Source organism: Lissotriton vulgaris, chromosome 3_1 (genome assembly GCF_964263255.1).
Source record: "Lissotriton vulgaris chromosome 3_1, aLisVul1.2, whole genome shotgun sequence".
In the NCBI taxonomy this organism is placed as follows: domain Eukaryota; kingdom Metazoa; phylum Chordata; class Amphibia; order Caudata; family Salamandridae; genus Lissotriton; species Lissotriton vulgaris.
Genome location: NC_141689.1, coordinates 1,974,400,847 through 1,974,415,096, shown reverse-complemented (window position 1 = coordinate 1,974,415,096; position 14,250 = coordinate 1,974,400,847). Strand labels below are relative to the sequence as shown.

At 41.9% G+C, this 14,250-nt stretch overlaps 1 protein-coding gene across 1 annotated transcript in view; it reads right to left on the bottom strand.

Annotated features, from left to right (window-relative positions):
* The window catches only part of SPCS3 (signal peptidase complex subunit 3), a 63,332-nt gene that overhangs the window by 25,634 nt on the left and 23,448 nt on the right, over positions 1–14,250 (bottom strand). Inside the window, exons 3-4 of the mRNA XM_086962459.1 lie at positions 8,211–8,287; positions 5,732–5,847 (exon numbers count right to left, since the gene is read on the bottom strand). Coding sequence (XP_086818585.1) covers positions 5,732–5,847; positions 8,211–8,287 — 193 coding nt within the window. The remainder of the gene's footprint in view (positions 1–5,731; positions 5,848–8,210; positions 8,288–14,250) is intronic.

The window sequence follows — 14,250 nt, the reverse complement described above, 5'->3', positions numbered from 1 at the left end:
AGACCTTTTGATCTCATGTCTATTTTTGTGTATCTGGTTTTGAATTCTCATAGTGCTTGTAGGAGGTCTAATCAGGTTACATTTCAATGCCAGGGACAAATGTTGAGCTTACTTCTATACCCCAATGTCACAAAAATAAAAAGCACTCTCAATAGGCTTTGGTAATTAATCAATCAATCAGAACAATTTGTAAAGCGCACTACTCACTCAGAAGGGTCTCAAGGCGCTGGGGGGGGAGAGGGGGGGACATGGGGGGAGGGTCAGTTACTGCTTAAAAAGCCAGGTCTTGAGTTGCTTCCTGAAGGAGAGATGGTCTTGGGTCAGCCGCAGGTGGATGGGGAGGGAGTTCCATGTCTTGGCCGCCAGGTAGGAGAAGGATCTTCCTCCGGCGGTGGCTCTGCGGATGCGTGGTACGGCGGCGAGGGCGAGGCTGGTCGATCGCAGCTGGCGGGTGGTCGTGTAGAAAGTGAGGCGGTTGTTGAGTTACTTGGGGCCCAGGTCGTGGAGAGCTTTGTGTGCGTGGGTGAGGAGTCTGAACGTGATCCTCCTGCTGACGGGGAGCCAGTGCAGGTCTCTCAGGTGGCAGGAGATATGGTTGTGGCGGGGGATGTCCAGGACGAGTCGTGCGGAGGCGTTCTGTATGCGTTGAAGTCTTTTCTGTAGTTTGGCAGTGGTTCCCGCGTAGAGGGTGTTCCCGTAGTCCATTCGGCAGGTGACCAGTGCCTGGGTGACCGTCTTCCTGGTTTCGGTGGGGATCCATCACAAGATCTTTCGGAGCAGGCGCAGGGTGTTGAAACAGGATGACGAGACGGCGTTGACTTGTCTGGTCATTGAGTGGGCGGAGTTCAGGATGAAGCCCAGGTTTCGTGCGTGGTCCGTTGGCTTGGGGGTGGTGCACATATGCTGCATTATTATAGTTTTAAAATTCTTGAGTATAAAGCATAGGTATTCTGATGTATGTGCCGCTTAATGCAAATCGCATGTAAAAAGTGGGATGATTACATGTTTGGGTGCATTATATTGAGTCAGTATTGTCATATTGTATAAATCCTTCATCCGTCTCTATCTTGACAGTTGTTTTATTTCTTGTTTCATTATGTCGGTGCATAGATTGGTTCTTGATCAATTTGGACTTGTCAATCGTAACTTCTGGATGTGTTCCTGGTTTTTGTTTAGATCTTCGTCAATTGTTAGTATTTGCCAGAGCTTCATCAGAATTTACTTCAAGCGCTTTTCTTATAAATTGGCAGACATGTCATGTTTACAATGGTTGAATATCTTTGTGGTTCTTTTGTGATTTGGTTTTTGGTAACTTATTCTCAAGTATTAGTTCTGCTTTTTCTTGTTTAAATCAGTTTAAACCTGCACTGTGCACTTTAGCAGTCAATTGTTCTTCGGTTTTCTTGGCTTCTCTTTGATACTCCAATTCCTCACAGTCGAAATATTTTGATGTTATAAAACTGCTAAATGGAATATTGAGGGAGGGGAGTAGACCCAACGGCTGGGGCGGTCGACCTCGAATCTAGGGAACTGGCCAAAAATGAATGTGTCCTCATCTAATGCAACTGGCGCAATGTAAAGCGCTCCGATACCAGATTCGGGTCAGGTTCGTGCTATATAAACCAGTGTTAAATATATATATTTTTTTATTTGAATTTTAAATTCTACAGATTACAATTAGTAGAATGTAGTATTAGGTTTGCTTACAGTGGTGTAGAGTATAGAAGGTTTTTAATCATCAGTTGCAGATTAAGGAATGCAACTTACCTCGTGCCTGATTTTATAAAAACACAATGTTGTCATTCAGATTGTTGATAAACTCAACTGCTTGCTGTTCCATGGTATTTGAGATGAAAAACAAGTAGTCTACTTAGGCGTCCAGAGGACAATTTTTGCTACATCAACAGTCAAAGCAATCATTTGATTCCACCACCCTATAAAAGAGATTTGCTATGGCAAGGGAAATCTGTGTACGCCTCGTGTGTCAGTAATTTTTCTGGGCAAGAATAGATTATTTACCAAGATAAATGTAATCAGTAGCATTGCTATATGGTCACAGAACACACAAAAAAAGCACAGGCTTATTTTACATTTGCGTGCTTAATGGAAGCATTAATGGTTATTACATATTTTTTTAAATGCTACATGAGGTTTAATTTCTGTAGGGTGTCATTTGGGTCCTGCACATGAAAGGAGAGTTTACACATATGAATAGTGGAAAGGGTATATACGATTTCAGTTGTTCATGAGAAAGGCTGCAATGGATGATAGAATGAGTATATCATAGGGCTGTTGCAGATTTCTATGAATTGTTGGGGTGAAGTTAATAGTTTGTGTTTTTGGGTAACCCTCTTACGAGTACTTCAAGTTTATACCAAATCAAAATTCTTTTTTCAAGCCATGACTGTTCTTCATGGAATACTCTTCTTGCATGCGTTTTATCAGGTGTTCTGTTATTGGTGAAAGCAAGTGTGCATCCTTAAAATACATATAGATGTATTAATAATTATGATGGTCTATCTTTGTCCAAAGACTTAATAGTAGGTTATGGAATTTACTGGACTTCTTGTAGAGCTTTTTTTCCCTGGGTAAAGTCATTTTGTCCTTTAGTTGGAGCCAGTTTCCATGTCCAGTTTTTTTCCAATATTTTGTCACAAGGTTGTGAAATGTGTCAATATTGTTTTAAGGTGGCAACATTGGATGAAAGTAAAGGGACGTTTTCATTTCAGGCCACTTTCCCCTGCTTGATATGTGTTAATGAACTGACACATTATAACAAGGGGATCTGGTACCCCTCCCACTGCACTGCACGCATACATTTTGATTAACTTTTAGATTATTCTCATCATACATACAGACGCAACTATAGGAGTGCAGACCCACCCATTTTTAGGTCTCGCCTGTCGATGCGCATGCGCATCGAGCAAGGCGAGAGTATTGGCACTTATCCGCTCTTTATCCACACTGCAAGGAATCGTGGCGATTCCTTGCAGTGCACGAAAAATTTAAGCTCAATGCGCATGCGCATTGAGCTTAAATGCGCGTGCACATGCCCCCAGCCGCCTACTCTCTCTCACAGCCTCCCCCAGCTCCGCCCCCTCACTACTTGATTGCACGGCCGCTAGGCCGTGCCTCCCCTACTCTCCTCCCCCCTCCTCCTCTCCTCCCCTGCCTGCCTGCCGCTAGGCCGTGCCTCCCCTACTCTCCTCCCCCCTCCTCCTCCTACTCTCCTCCCCTGCCTGCCTGCCGTGTCGCACCTCTCCCCTCTCCGCCCCCTCCCCTGCCCGCCCCCTCCCCTGCCCGCCGTGTTACGGTGAAAGGCTTGTTTTTAATACACTTCGACCTCTGTGTCTGTCTCCATTCTGATGATGATTGAAATTCCCCTGCTTTCCTGCTCTGACTCACGGCAGTCGCTCCTGACCTCCGCAGAACGTGCAGGAAGTCCAAACTCCCGAAGGCCAGCGTCCACTGAAATATAAATGACTGCCGAACTCGCTGCGCGGGAAGGCGCATTGTAAATTCAGGAAGTGCGCATTCGGGTTAGGAGAGAAAGGCCATCCACGCGCCCCGCAGATTCTCCAGAGACTGGTGGCATCCAAGCGTAGCTGTGCGTGAGCGTTAGTGCTTAAGACACTGAGGTGACGTTGTCAATGCTCATCAGCGAGAACCTGCGCGCTCCTGCTCCTGACGGAGGCTCCTCTGCTCTGGCATGCTTCTGCCTGTGGTGGTCGAGCGTCCCCTCAGCGCACCTCTTCCATCAGGTCTATCTCTCCGACTCCGTCACAGCTGCACTTCCATTTTCCTTTAATTGCCTCTGCTCCCGGGAAATTCTAAGCCCGCGCCTTAACGTACTAATAACGCAATTTTCAATGTAAATTGCCAAAATTCTCCTATATTCCCTCTTTACTTGTTGATTATTAGTGCAGTTTGGCAAACTATACACTTTCATATTGTAGCGCTTTGGTATCCGAAACCATTACACGTTTGAAAATCGTATGCGTCCGGTTATGCAAAATAGTACTTATATGCAGGACACACACATTATTCACTGGGCACGAAGGCATAGGTGTTAATGTGCTATAGGGCATATGCGTTGCTTCTTCTGCTCCCCAGCGTAGACTCCTGATGGATATGTGCTCAACCCCTCCCCCTCACCCTCAACCCCTCACTCACCCTCAACCCCTCACCCTCACTCACCCTCACCCTCACTCACCCTCAACCCCTCACCCTCACTCACTCACCCTCAACCCCTCACCCTCAACCCCTCACTCACCCTCACTCTCACTCACCCTCACTCAGCCTCAACTACTCCCCCTCACCCTCACTCACCCAAAACCCCTCACCCTCACCCTCACTCACCCTCAACACCTCACTCACCCTCAACACCTCACTCACCCTCACCCTCACTCACCTTCACTCACCCTCAACACCTCACCCTCAACCTCAACCCCTCACCCTCACTCACCCTCACTCACCCTCACTCACCCTCACTCACCCTCACTCACCCTCACCCTCACTCACCCTCACCCTCACACAGTGCAATAGTTCTCAGACCATTTCAGTTAGAGCTTTTAGAAATGTTTATGGCTTTTTTTATTTGTAATACTTTAGCATTGGCTACAGGAAACAAAAATGCTAAACATTTACAAAAAAACCCCATAAACAATTCTAAAAGCACTAACTCTAATGGTGCGAGACCTATTGCATTTCCAATGCTTGTTTATATGTGTCAATGCCACAATCTACTGTAATTAATACTTTTTGATTTGCTAAGTTACCTGTCGTGGATCTATATTCATTTTCTAGTTAAAATACATTTTATAGAGAGTCAATGTCTGCTGTATATAGAACTTTAGTTGCTGTGGCATCCTTTGTTAGCAGTTGTTCATTCTATGGACTGGTTGTAGTATACTCGGGCAGAAGCTTATCTTGCACTTAAAACATATTGCAGTTCCTTCGTCAGTCAGGTTGAAGAAATGTTGATCACCGTTTTATCCGTTTTTATTTCCTGCTTGTGGTTTATTGGCTCTTGGCATTCAGAGGCTTTTCATCCTATACTGCTCCATGTTAGTCTACCTCTTTCGTTGCCAGCTGTCTTTTTGGTTGCACATTTTTTTGCCCAAACAAATGCATATTTGTTCTACAAATTGCCGCACTTTTTTCCATAGTTCATCATCTACTGATGTAATGGCTTCTGAGCAGTAATGAAAAGTTGTGTTTTCAAACCTGGTTACTTGATTCTACAGTTGCCATTTTAGTTACTAAATCAAACCTCTTCATAAATGTACAGACTGGGCCACATTTGTATTTCATTTTTTTTATTTCAATCCCCGATAAACTTGCAACATTTATTTTAATGCCCATTGTGAAAGTATCCTTTTATTTCAGGATTCCATACTGCTCATATATATTTTCCATTGATATTTTAATTCTTCTAGAAATCTTACTCTGTGTGTAATTTGAATAGCACAAACCTAGCTGCAAGATAATGGAGGCCTGTACCAAGTCAACAGTTTACAGTAGGACTAGACACAAAAGAAACGAAGTTGCATTTGAATCCCTGCTCAAAAATGTTTTCAATTTAGTATTACATTTGGACATTTATTCAGTCAAGAGAAACAGAAGCAAGGCAAATAAAACTCAAGCAATCTTTTAAAAGAAATTCAAAGAAAATTGTGATATTGTAAACCAACACACTCTGGTTAAAATGATACAAACTGTTGCCACTTACTTCAGACCATTTCCATCATCAAAGAAGAAGTACTTTGACTTTATGTCTCTCATTGTCAATAATGGATTATCTCCTCGGAGGATGATTTTGTCCCAGAGAACTACTTGATTTAAAGCCTAAAAGGCAAATAGGCACATATTAAAATAGCTTAGATTGGTTAACAACATTTAGTAAATAGAAGTATAGTGTATTCTTGGTAAATATGTAGTACACAATGAATGTTCATGGTATCAATTAAGCAGAGCTCTACCTATGCAGGTTGGTATATATTTCACAGGCATCAATGATCAAAACAAACAGAAAACTATTAGAACAAAAACAATTTAAGAGTAATTCCTTAACAAGTATTTGCTATGTACATTTGCAGATATTACATTATTTACAATTTAGAAGGAAGTAAACCTAATCACACTTAGGCCCTCATTTCAAGTGCCCCCCTTAATTACCAAGGAGCCTGTAACTGCAGTTACGTGTCCCATTGAAGTTTACTTTCACAGTTAGATTTTTCCTGCTTAAAACTGCTAAAATCTATGTGGAAAGTCTGGAGGAAATGAGAATTTGATCGGAAGATTCAGACATTGAATTAACATTTCCCCCAGTAATTCCTCATTTTTTAGTGGTTTTCTCCACTGCTAGAGTTACCGTTACTGTTATCCCTGGAGTCAGTGACTCCAGGGGTAGGCAAAATTTTCCAGGCCTCTCGTAATGAGGACCTTAGTCAGTAGTAGTCTTCTATCCTTGGAGATAACATATCCCCTAGGCAAGAGTCCCAGCTTGTTGCTACAAGGTTTTTCTGGCCCCAATTTTGGAAAGACATGCATGCAGCAGTACTCCACATCTTAGGCAAAGGTTCTGGTCCTGCGCCAGTGCTCGAGCAAGAAAGAGTAAAGCAGGAACAGGCTAGATAATGTCATTATGGTGCTGTGGAGTTCGTAATGACAAATTCCCAGCACCATATTACTGCACTTACAATGTCTAAGAATTGACTTGGACACTTTAGGGGTACAGGGCTCATGCACCTGTACCCCCACCACTGGATAGTGCACCCAGCTAGAGGGGTGGTTGACCTTTGCCAGGGTAGTGGGTTGCAGGCATGGCACACAGGGATGTGTGCCATGTCCACTCTTCACTTTGTTCTGACCAAAACACATAGCCTGCAATGGCAGTGTGGGTGTGTGTGTGTAAAGGTACAGGGCCTCTATGTAGGACACAATAAGTGTTGCAGTTCTCATAAGCCTTCCCCACAGTGCCCTTGGTACCTATGATACCATTTACAAGGGACTGACCTGTGACCAAATAGTGCCAATTGGCTTTTGTTTTTAAAGCAGTTTAGGGAAAGAACATAGGCCCTGGGTACATGTTTGGCAAGAACCCAGGGCACACTCAGTCAAAGTACATCAGCAGTTTGACAAAAAATGTGGGCAACCATGCAGAAAGAGGGCACTTTCTTACAGTCACCTACTTGTTTTGAGTAGGTCACCCGTAGCCCTCAAGAAAAGCTAGCAAGTAGCTTCTTCTCCACTCATAGGAACCTATGTACTACACAAATACAGACTGCCGTTTGTGGAGGGGGGATTTGGGGGGGGGGGAGAGAGAAAGAAAGCACATAATCTACTAATCTCAAACAAATGTAAATAGCTACTCTTTTGGTCAAGGTACACATTATTTTACCCTTGCTGTTTCATTGGCTCTTGGTCCAAATTCAATAGAATGCTTAACAGTTTATTTTTTTGATTCGTAAAGCATTGAGCTGTTCTCTCAAGAATGCGTAGAGCATGAAGTTACCGCCTGAAGTTACCATGTTCCTTTTCATTTTGAAATTGTTTCCTCCTTTTCATGACATTCAGAGTTAGCACATGAAAACAAAGTATAATAAATATGTATGTTTTCTTTCAAGTTCGATTTCCTAATTCTCTTAATTTCTTGATTATCAATTCTTTTGCTGGGGTCCAAAAACGTTTTCACTATGAACTGGCCAATACGAGGATTATCCTACAGCTTTTGGATCTCTCGCAATCTCTAGCCTTTTTTGTTTTACTACTTGATGTCCTTTTTCTGATAGTCTAGAAATCTCTGACACACACACACACACACACACACACACACACTGACACACACACATAGAATTCTTAGTGAAGAAAGGTTTCTGTAACAAGATTTGTGCGGACGCTTTCCATTGGATGGGTAGACCAATTGAAGCTCCAAATACATTTTAAATTCCTCCAATCTAGCACAACGGTTTGAAGAGAGTTAGACTTCCTCCATTGTTTTGTTACTTAAGGGCTACAACAGCAGATGGACATTGAACATTAGTCCCAAATGTAATCTCCTAATTACTTTTTAGAGAGGAAAACGAAGAGAGCACAACGAAGAGAGCACTAACATAACCCTTGACTATTTAAGTAATAAATGTAGAGACTAAAGTAAAGATCACAATTAAAGTTTTTGGAAAAACAGGATGTGGGAAATATATACTTACATTACTTCTTGTTGAATATTCAGCAGACAAGTATAAGAATAACTGCTTAACGTTCCAGTCAAATATTGGCTGCAGATGTGAGTTGTTAAAGAAAACAAAAGTCTGAAACGGTTATTCACCAATTTATGAATCATTACAGATTTAGGATAGACTACAAGTCACAATTTGTGTAATTTCAGACAAAGAATTTAATTTATTTAATCTCTTTAATTGGAACATGAGAGTCCTAAATTGTGCAGAGACAAATTAGAAATAAAGAATCAAAAAAATAACGGCATGTTACAGTTAAATAAGACCCTGCAAGCGGAGAGAGATAAATAGAACTTTTAAAATGGCATCAAGTCAAGACAATGCCTGCCAACTAAGACCTAAATTGAAGAATAAAAAAAACACATTACTGCCAAAGAGAGTACAAACCAGGTCTGTGACTAGGCGTCCATACCACCTAAAGGAATGACAGCTAGTAAGTCAATGTAACATGTTACCCTCACTTGCCCTGGATCAGTCCTCTTCAGCTGTTGGCTATTTTGGGTCAGCCCCATTCAGACGTTGTTTGTTTGATTTCTCTTACTTTTAACCCCTTCGATGCTCATGACGAGCTCAGCTCGTCATGCAGTACACTGCTCGTGTGCTTATGACGAGCTGAGCTCGTCATGAACAATGGGTTTCAAAGCCTCTCAGCACAGGAGGGGAATTGCCTTAGCATTCAAGGTGTTAAAACAGCTTAAAAGAGTATTGCGGTGATTACGGTTTTGCAGTTTACATTCTGTGTAAGCAATTGATAACAGATTTCTTCTATGGGGGTCAGAAAACCTCTAGTCACTACCAATCAACATCACACACTGGCTGGCAGTCCATATGATGTGTGGGCACGCAGGGGGAGAGGCTGGAGACAGCAAAGCAACTCCTAACAGAGGGACTATGTTATCATTCATAAAGTTCAGCAGGGCAACAGTGTGTCGTGCTCCCCTAGACCAATCCCCAAATGGACTGAACAGAGTCACTGCAGGAAACCTTCAATCAATATGGGGTTGGTATAGAGTATCTACACACCCGTAAGGGTCTCAAGACATGGGGCGGCTCCATAGGGTGCTGTGGTCATCTGTAAGAGCCAGGTCTTGAGGTCCTCCCTGAACTGGAGCAGTGATGGGCTTTGGTGGAGAGGGAGGTTGTTCCAGGTCTTGGCTGCGAGGTAGGAGAAGGGCTTTCAACCCGTTCTGGTCTTGTAGATGCGTGGAATGGTGGCCAGAGAGGTCAGCTGAATGGAGGTTTCTCTTGGCTGCATGGAAGGCGAGGTGGTGGTTTAGGTATGCTGATCAGATGTTGTGGAGGAGCTTATATGCATGCGCAAGGAGCTTGAAGGATATTCTTCTTTCAATTGGGAGCCAGTGGAGGTCTCGCAGAGGTGTTGGGTGATGTGGTTGCGGCGTGGAGGTCTAGGATCAGTCTGGCTGCGGCGTTCTGGATGGTCTGTATCTTGTGAAGGAGTTTTTTGTAAATTCTGGCTTAGAGAGCATTGCCGTAGTCCTATCTGCTAGTAATGAGTGGTGTGTGATCATTTTTCTGGATTCGGAGGGGATCCAACTTAATGGTTTCTGGAGTATGTGGAGGGTGTTGAAGCAGGCAGAGGATACAACGTTGATCTGGTGGTTCATGGGGAGTGAAGAGTCCAGTATGATGCACAGGTTTCGTGCATGGTCTGTCGGGGTGGGAGGGTTCCGAGGACGGGAGACCAGCCGGTGTCGTCTCATGCTGAGGGGGTGGAGCCATGGCTGGGGACTTATGTTTTTTCTGAGTTGAGTTTCAGGCAGCTGTCCTTCATCCAGCTGGCGATGGCTTTCATCCCTTCTTGGAAGTTGTGCCTGGTGATGTTGGGTTCCTTGGTGAGGGAGAGGATGAGTTGGGTGTCATTGGTGTAGGAGATGATGTTAAGCCCTTGGATTCCGATGATGGTGCGAGGGGGGTCATGCAGATGTTGAAGAGGGTGGAGCTGAGGGAGGATCCTTGGGGTACTCCACATCTGGTCTTTGTTGGTTTCTGAGAGGTAGAGTTGGAACTTTACAGCCCACACAAAGAAATGACATAGAATAGAATTAGGATGAGATGCTGTGCTGCTCATGTGTTTTGTCCTAGGCACCCGGATCCTTGAAATACTCAATTTGTACAATTACAACTATTGTGACTTATTCAACCAAAGCAATGGACCTGGAGCGGATGTGGTCTCACGGCAAGACTGTCGACTTTGGAGTTGGGAAATCAAGGTTCAAGCCCTGGGGTCGACTCCACATCTTAAGATTCTGGGCAAATCACTTAATCTCCCTGTGCCTACAAAAAAAATAAAAAAATTAATGTGTCCTTGTGTAACGTAACTGGTGTTCATGTAAAGCACTCCAATACCTTTGGTTTGAGTTTGCGCTATATAAAACTGCATAAAAAAAGTACCTTTTTTTTAATACATAATACTGGTTTGCTGGGATGGATATAAAGTCAAACTTAAGAGCAAGTTTACAGATCCAGCCTTATTAGTACAGTGTTTAATTGCAGGACTTGGAGGACCGCCAGGGAAACAGCAATTACATGCAGATTGTCTGAACTGGTAAATTGGGATGAAACTGAGAACAACAATTTAGACAACAAAAGCAGGAGACGTGACATAGAAGAAATGGAATGATAAAATCACTCATGTATGTGGAGACACACCATGAATGGTATGTACATCTATAACAGTATTTTAATCCAGAGGGCACACGTATAAACAATGTGGAGTAACCAAATGACTACTGGCAGTCAGGAATACAGCACAACAAGAGCTTAGTATAATTTACGAACTGGAGCAGAACCAGAGCAGCTGTTGGAAATACTCATCCTGAAAGTAGATCCAAAACAACTGTTGCATAGCTCAGGGAGGTAACTAGCCTTCAGATAGCTACATGATGCAGACACAGACATACACTGTATAAATATTTGTATACACAAATGTTTTGTGTATAAGATGTATGAGACACTCTGCATAATGCAAACAAAATATGAATCACCAGGATGCAAATTTCAGACTGTTTTATGTATTATTCAATAAAGATATGAAAACATTATCGCACAGAAAACATACAATCAGTGAAAATGTAATTTAAGGATATATGTACAAAATGAATGAGAGGTCAGAAAGGGGAAACCGACACCCATATAATAGCCTTCTTATAATGTGAGGCTATGGACAATATTTGCTTTGCCAGAAATGCATTTTGGTTTCTAATACCAAAAGCTTTTTACTTCATCTGGAATTGGGTAAAATTGCCACCTGGAGCGCTACACCCTCCAGTTATCATTTTTTCTCTCCGGTAAAGTCCAACAGGGTTTTATGTTGGCCGGTGTAAGCCTGCTCGAATTTATGCAGAATGGTGTTTAGGAGACAAACTAAAATAGGTTTGTCCTGATCATCCCACAAACCTAACATATTTTGTATATTCCTAACGAGTAGCACATTCATTGAGTTCAGGAACCACCTAGCCCCACTTTGGTGGGGACAGAAAAGTCAGAACTGCAGGTGTTTGCTAAAGACGTCCCTTATCTAGCTAGACCTTTAATTTACTGTACACATTATAGCCAGGTTCCTTGACTAAATTGTGGGGGGGAAGGGGGAGATTTAATAGTGGTTCCTGGCCTCCACTGGGGAAAGTTCCACAGTGACTCATTTTGCCTGGTCAGATACATGAAGCTCCTGCCATGAAATTGATAGGGTGGAACCATCAGTTAGAAGGGATGGTCAATAAAGAAAATAATAATACAGTCTACCGATGTCTAGAATTAAATTAAAGCATTTTTGTTAGAAAACTTGGTGTTGATTCAAGGAGCTTGCAGTTTGCACAAATCAGCTAGCTCAATGCATCAGCAGTAGAAAACACACTTTATATGCCAATTGGTGTTCTAGTTAGTCCCCTTGCCAAGCGTGTCATCGAGGCAACACTGACTGGTTATAGAGAAGTTTGATTCGAACATTTTGACCACACTGAAGCTTCATTAGATCAAATGTGCTTCTGTCTCACAAATGTACAAAGAACCAGGTTTTTAGAAGGTATGGTATGTCTTTCGTGACCCGTTCACACGGTTGATGAAGGACAAGAGAAAAGGAACTTCAGCACTCTGAATCCTGAGTGGGTGAAAGCAGCAATGTAAAGAAGGCAGGATGAGGAAAAACTAAGCTTTCACAATTTTGCACGAACTGTTCAAGTTCAAAAGTAATTCTTACTTAAAAATCCAGGACAAAACAGCTCTACACAAAGGTGATCTTAAGACAGCCCCAGCACCTCTCTCTAGTCTTTCTGCACTACAAAGACTAACAGCACTCACAGTTTTTGTCAGCTGAAACTCGCCCCACTTAATACTTACAGTGGGCATTTTCTTGAATATTTACCAAATGACAAATGTTTCAATAGGCGTTTCTAATGAAGATTCGTTTAAGGGCCATGAAGCCCCACAGAACAGTTACTACACCTTTTGTTCACATTTATATATAGCACTTCCTACCCTCGACGAGGCATCAAAGCACTTTTCAGCAAGTAGCATGCTACTCCGAAACCCATAAAGGATTAGTGGAGAATTTGCATAGTGAAATATGAAAGTAATTTGATTGGTGGATGCTGGGATGCCTACTGGTAACCAGGCGCTATACAAAACTCAGAATAATAATAATAATAATAATAATATGTTAGTCAGTTATTTGGATTGCAAATGATAGTGGAGGGATAGAGAAGGGAAAAAAGGCTTGCATATATATTGCGCTTGCTAACCCTGGTGAGGTGTTGGAGTGCTTTTTCGGTGAGTAGCACGCTACTCCGGAACCCACAAAGGATTAAAGGTGAATTAGTATAGTGAAATTTGAAATTCATTTGAGTGGTGGACATGTTAGTCTTATTTGGATTGAAAAGGATAGTGAAGTGATAGAAGGGAAGGATTTAGAATGTTTTTGTTTGTTTTGGAGCTCATAGCAGTAGGAGGAGACTTGGGATGAGTAAATGGGTGGTGGAGGGGGATGCGTAAAAGGAAGTTGGACGAGGACAAGTCAGAGGGAAGGTTTAGAAAGGCTTGTTTTGGGATATCGGAATAGTAAAAAGACGTATGAGATAATGCAAGGAGGGGTGGATTAGGGAAGAGTCTCAAAACGGTTATTGTGGGGATCATAGTAGTGGTATGGGGTTTGGGATGAATGAGAGAGTGGGGTTAAGGGATATATTGATGGGGGTAAAGGGTGAGAAAGTGGCTAGTGCATTGGAAACAGTAGTAGAAAGAGGTTTGAGATGAGTCAGAGAGTTTACGTCGAGGATATATTGAGAGCAGAATAGGGTGAGAAATAGGGTAGTGCATTGAATATGCTGAATTAGAAGAAAAGAAATAAATAAGTAAAAGTAATAACTATACAGATCCAAAGTAATAAAGATATAGGTCCATAAGTACATGGAAGGTCTATAGATGCATAAAGGAAGGTAGTATATGTAGATCAAAGATGCATTAAATAAACTCTGGCTTTCAAGTGTTGTACTTTAAATTAGTTTTATTTTTATATATTTTGTAGATCAATAGTGAAGCAATTGCAGATAGTTATGATAAAAAGATGTACTTATTTATGCAGTCACGTATATACATATTAAAAACTTAGAATAATGCAACTATCAGTAATATGTACATTTGTTAAGCATAACTAATGAATATCTATATATTATAATTTGTTTTGTTAAACATAAGTATTCTACACATTTATACAAAGCAATACACATATAGGTACATATCCATACTACAAATAAATGGTTTTATACAGAGAGATATGCTGTATATTTCTATCTATCTGTTTGAGAATGGTGGTCGGGCTTACTTTTGGAATTATCGCAGTTTCTGCATAATGCATTTTTAGTTCTTGAAATTTTCATTACATCTTATGTTATTCATCTGTGGCTATTTTTTATTTTTGTTTTAACATGCAGTTTGTTCTACTTACTACTTGCATAGTTAAGCCTTCCCTTCAACTAAGCTAACAAAACACAAATAA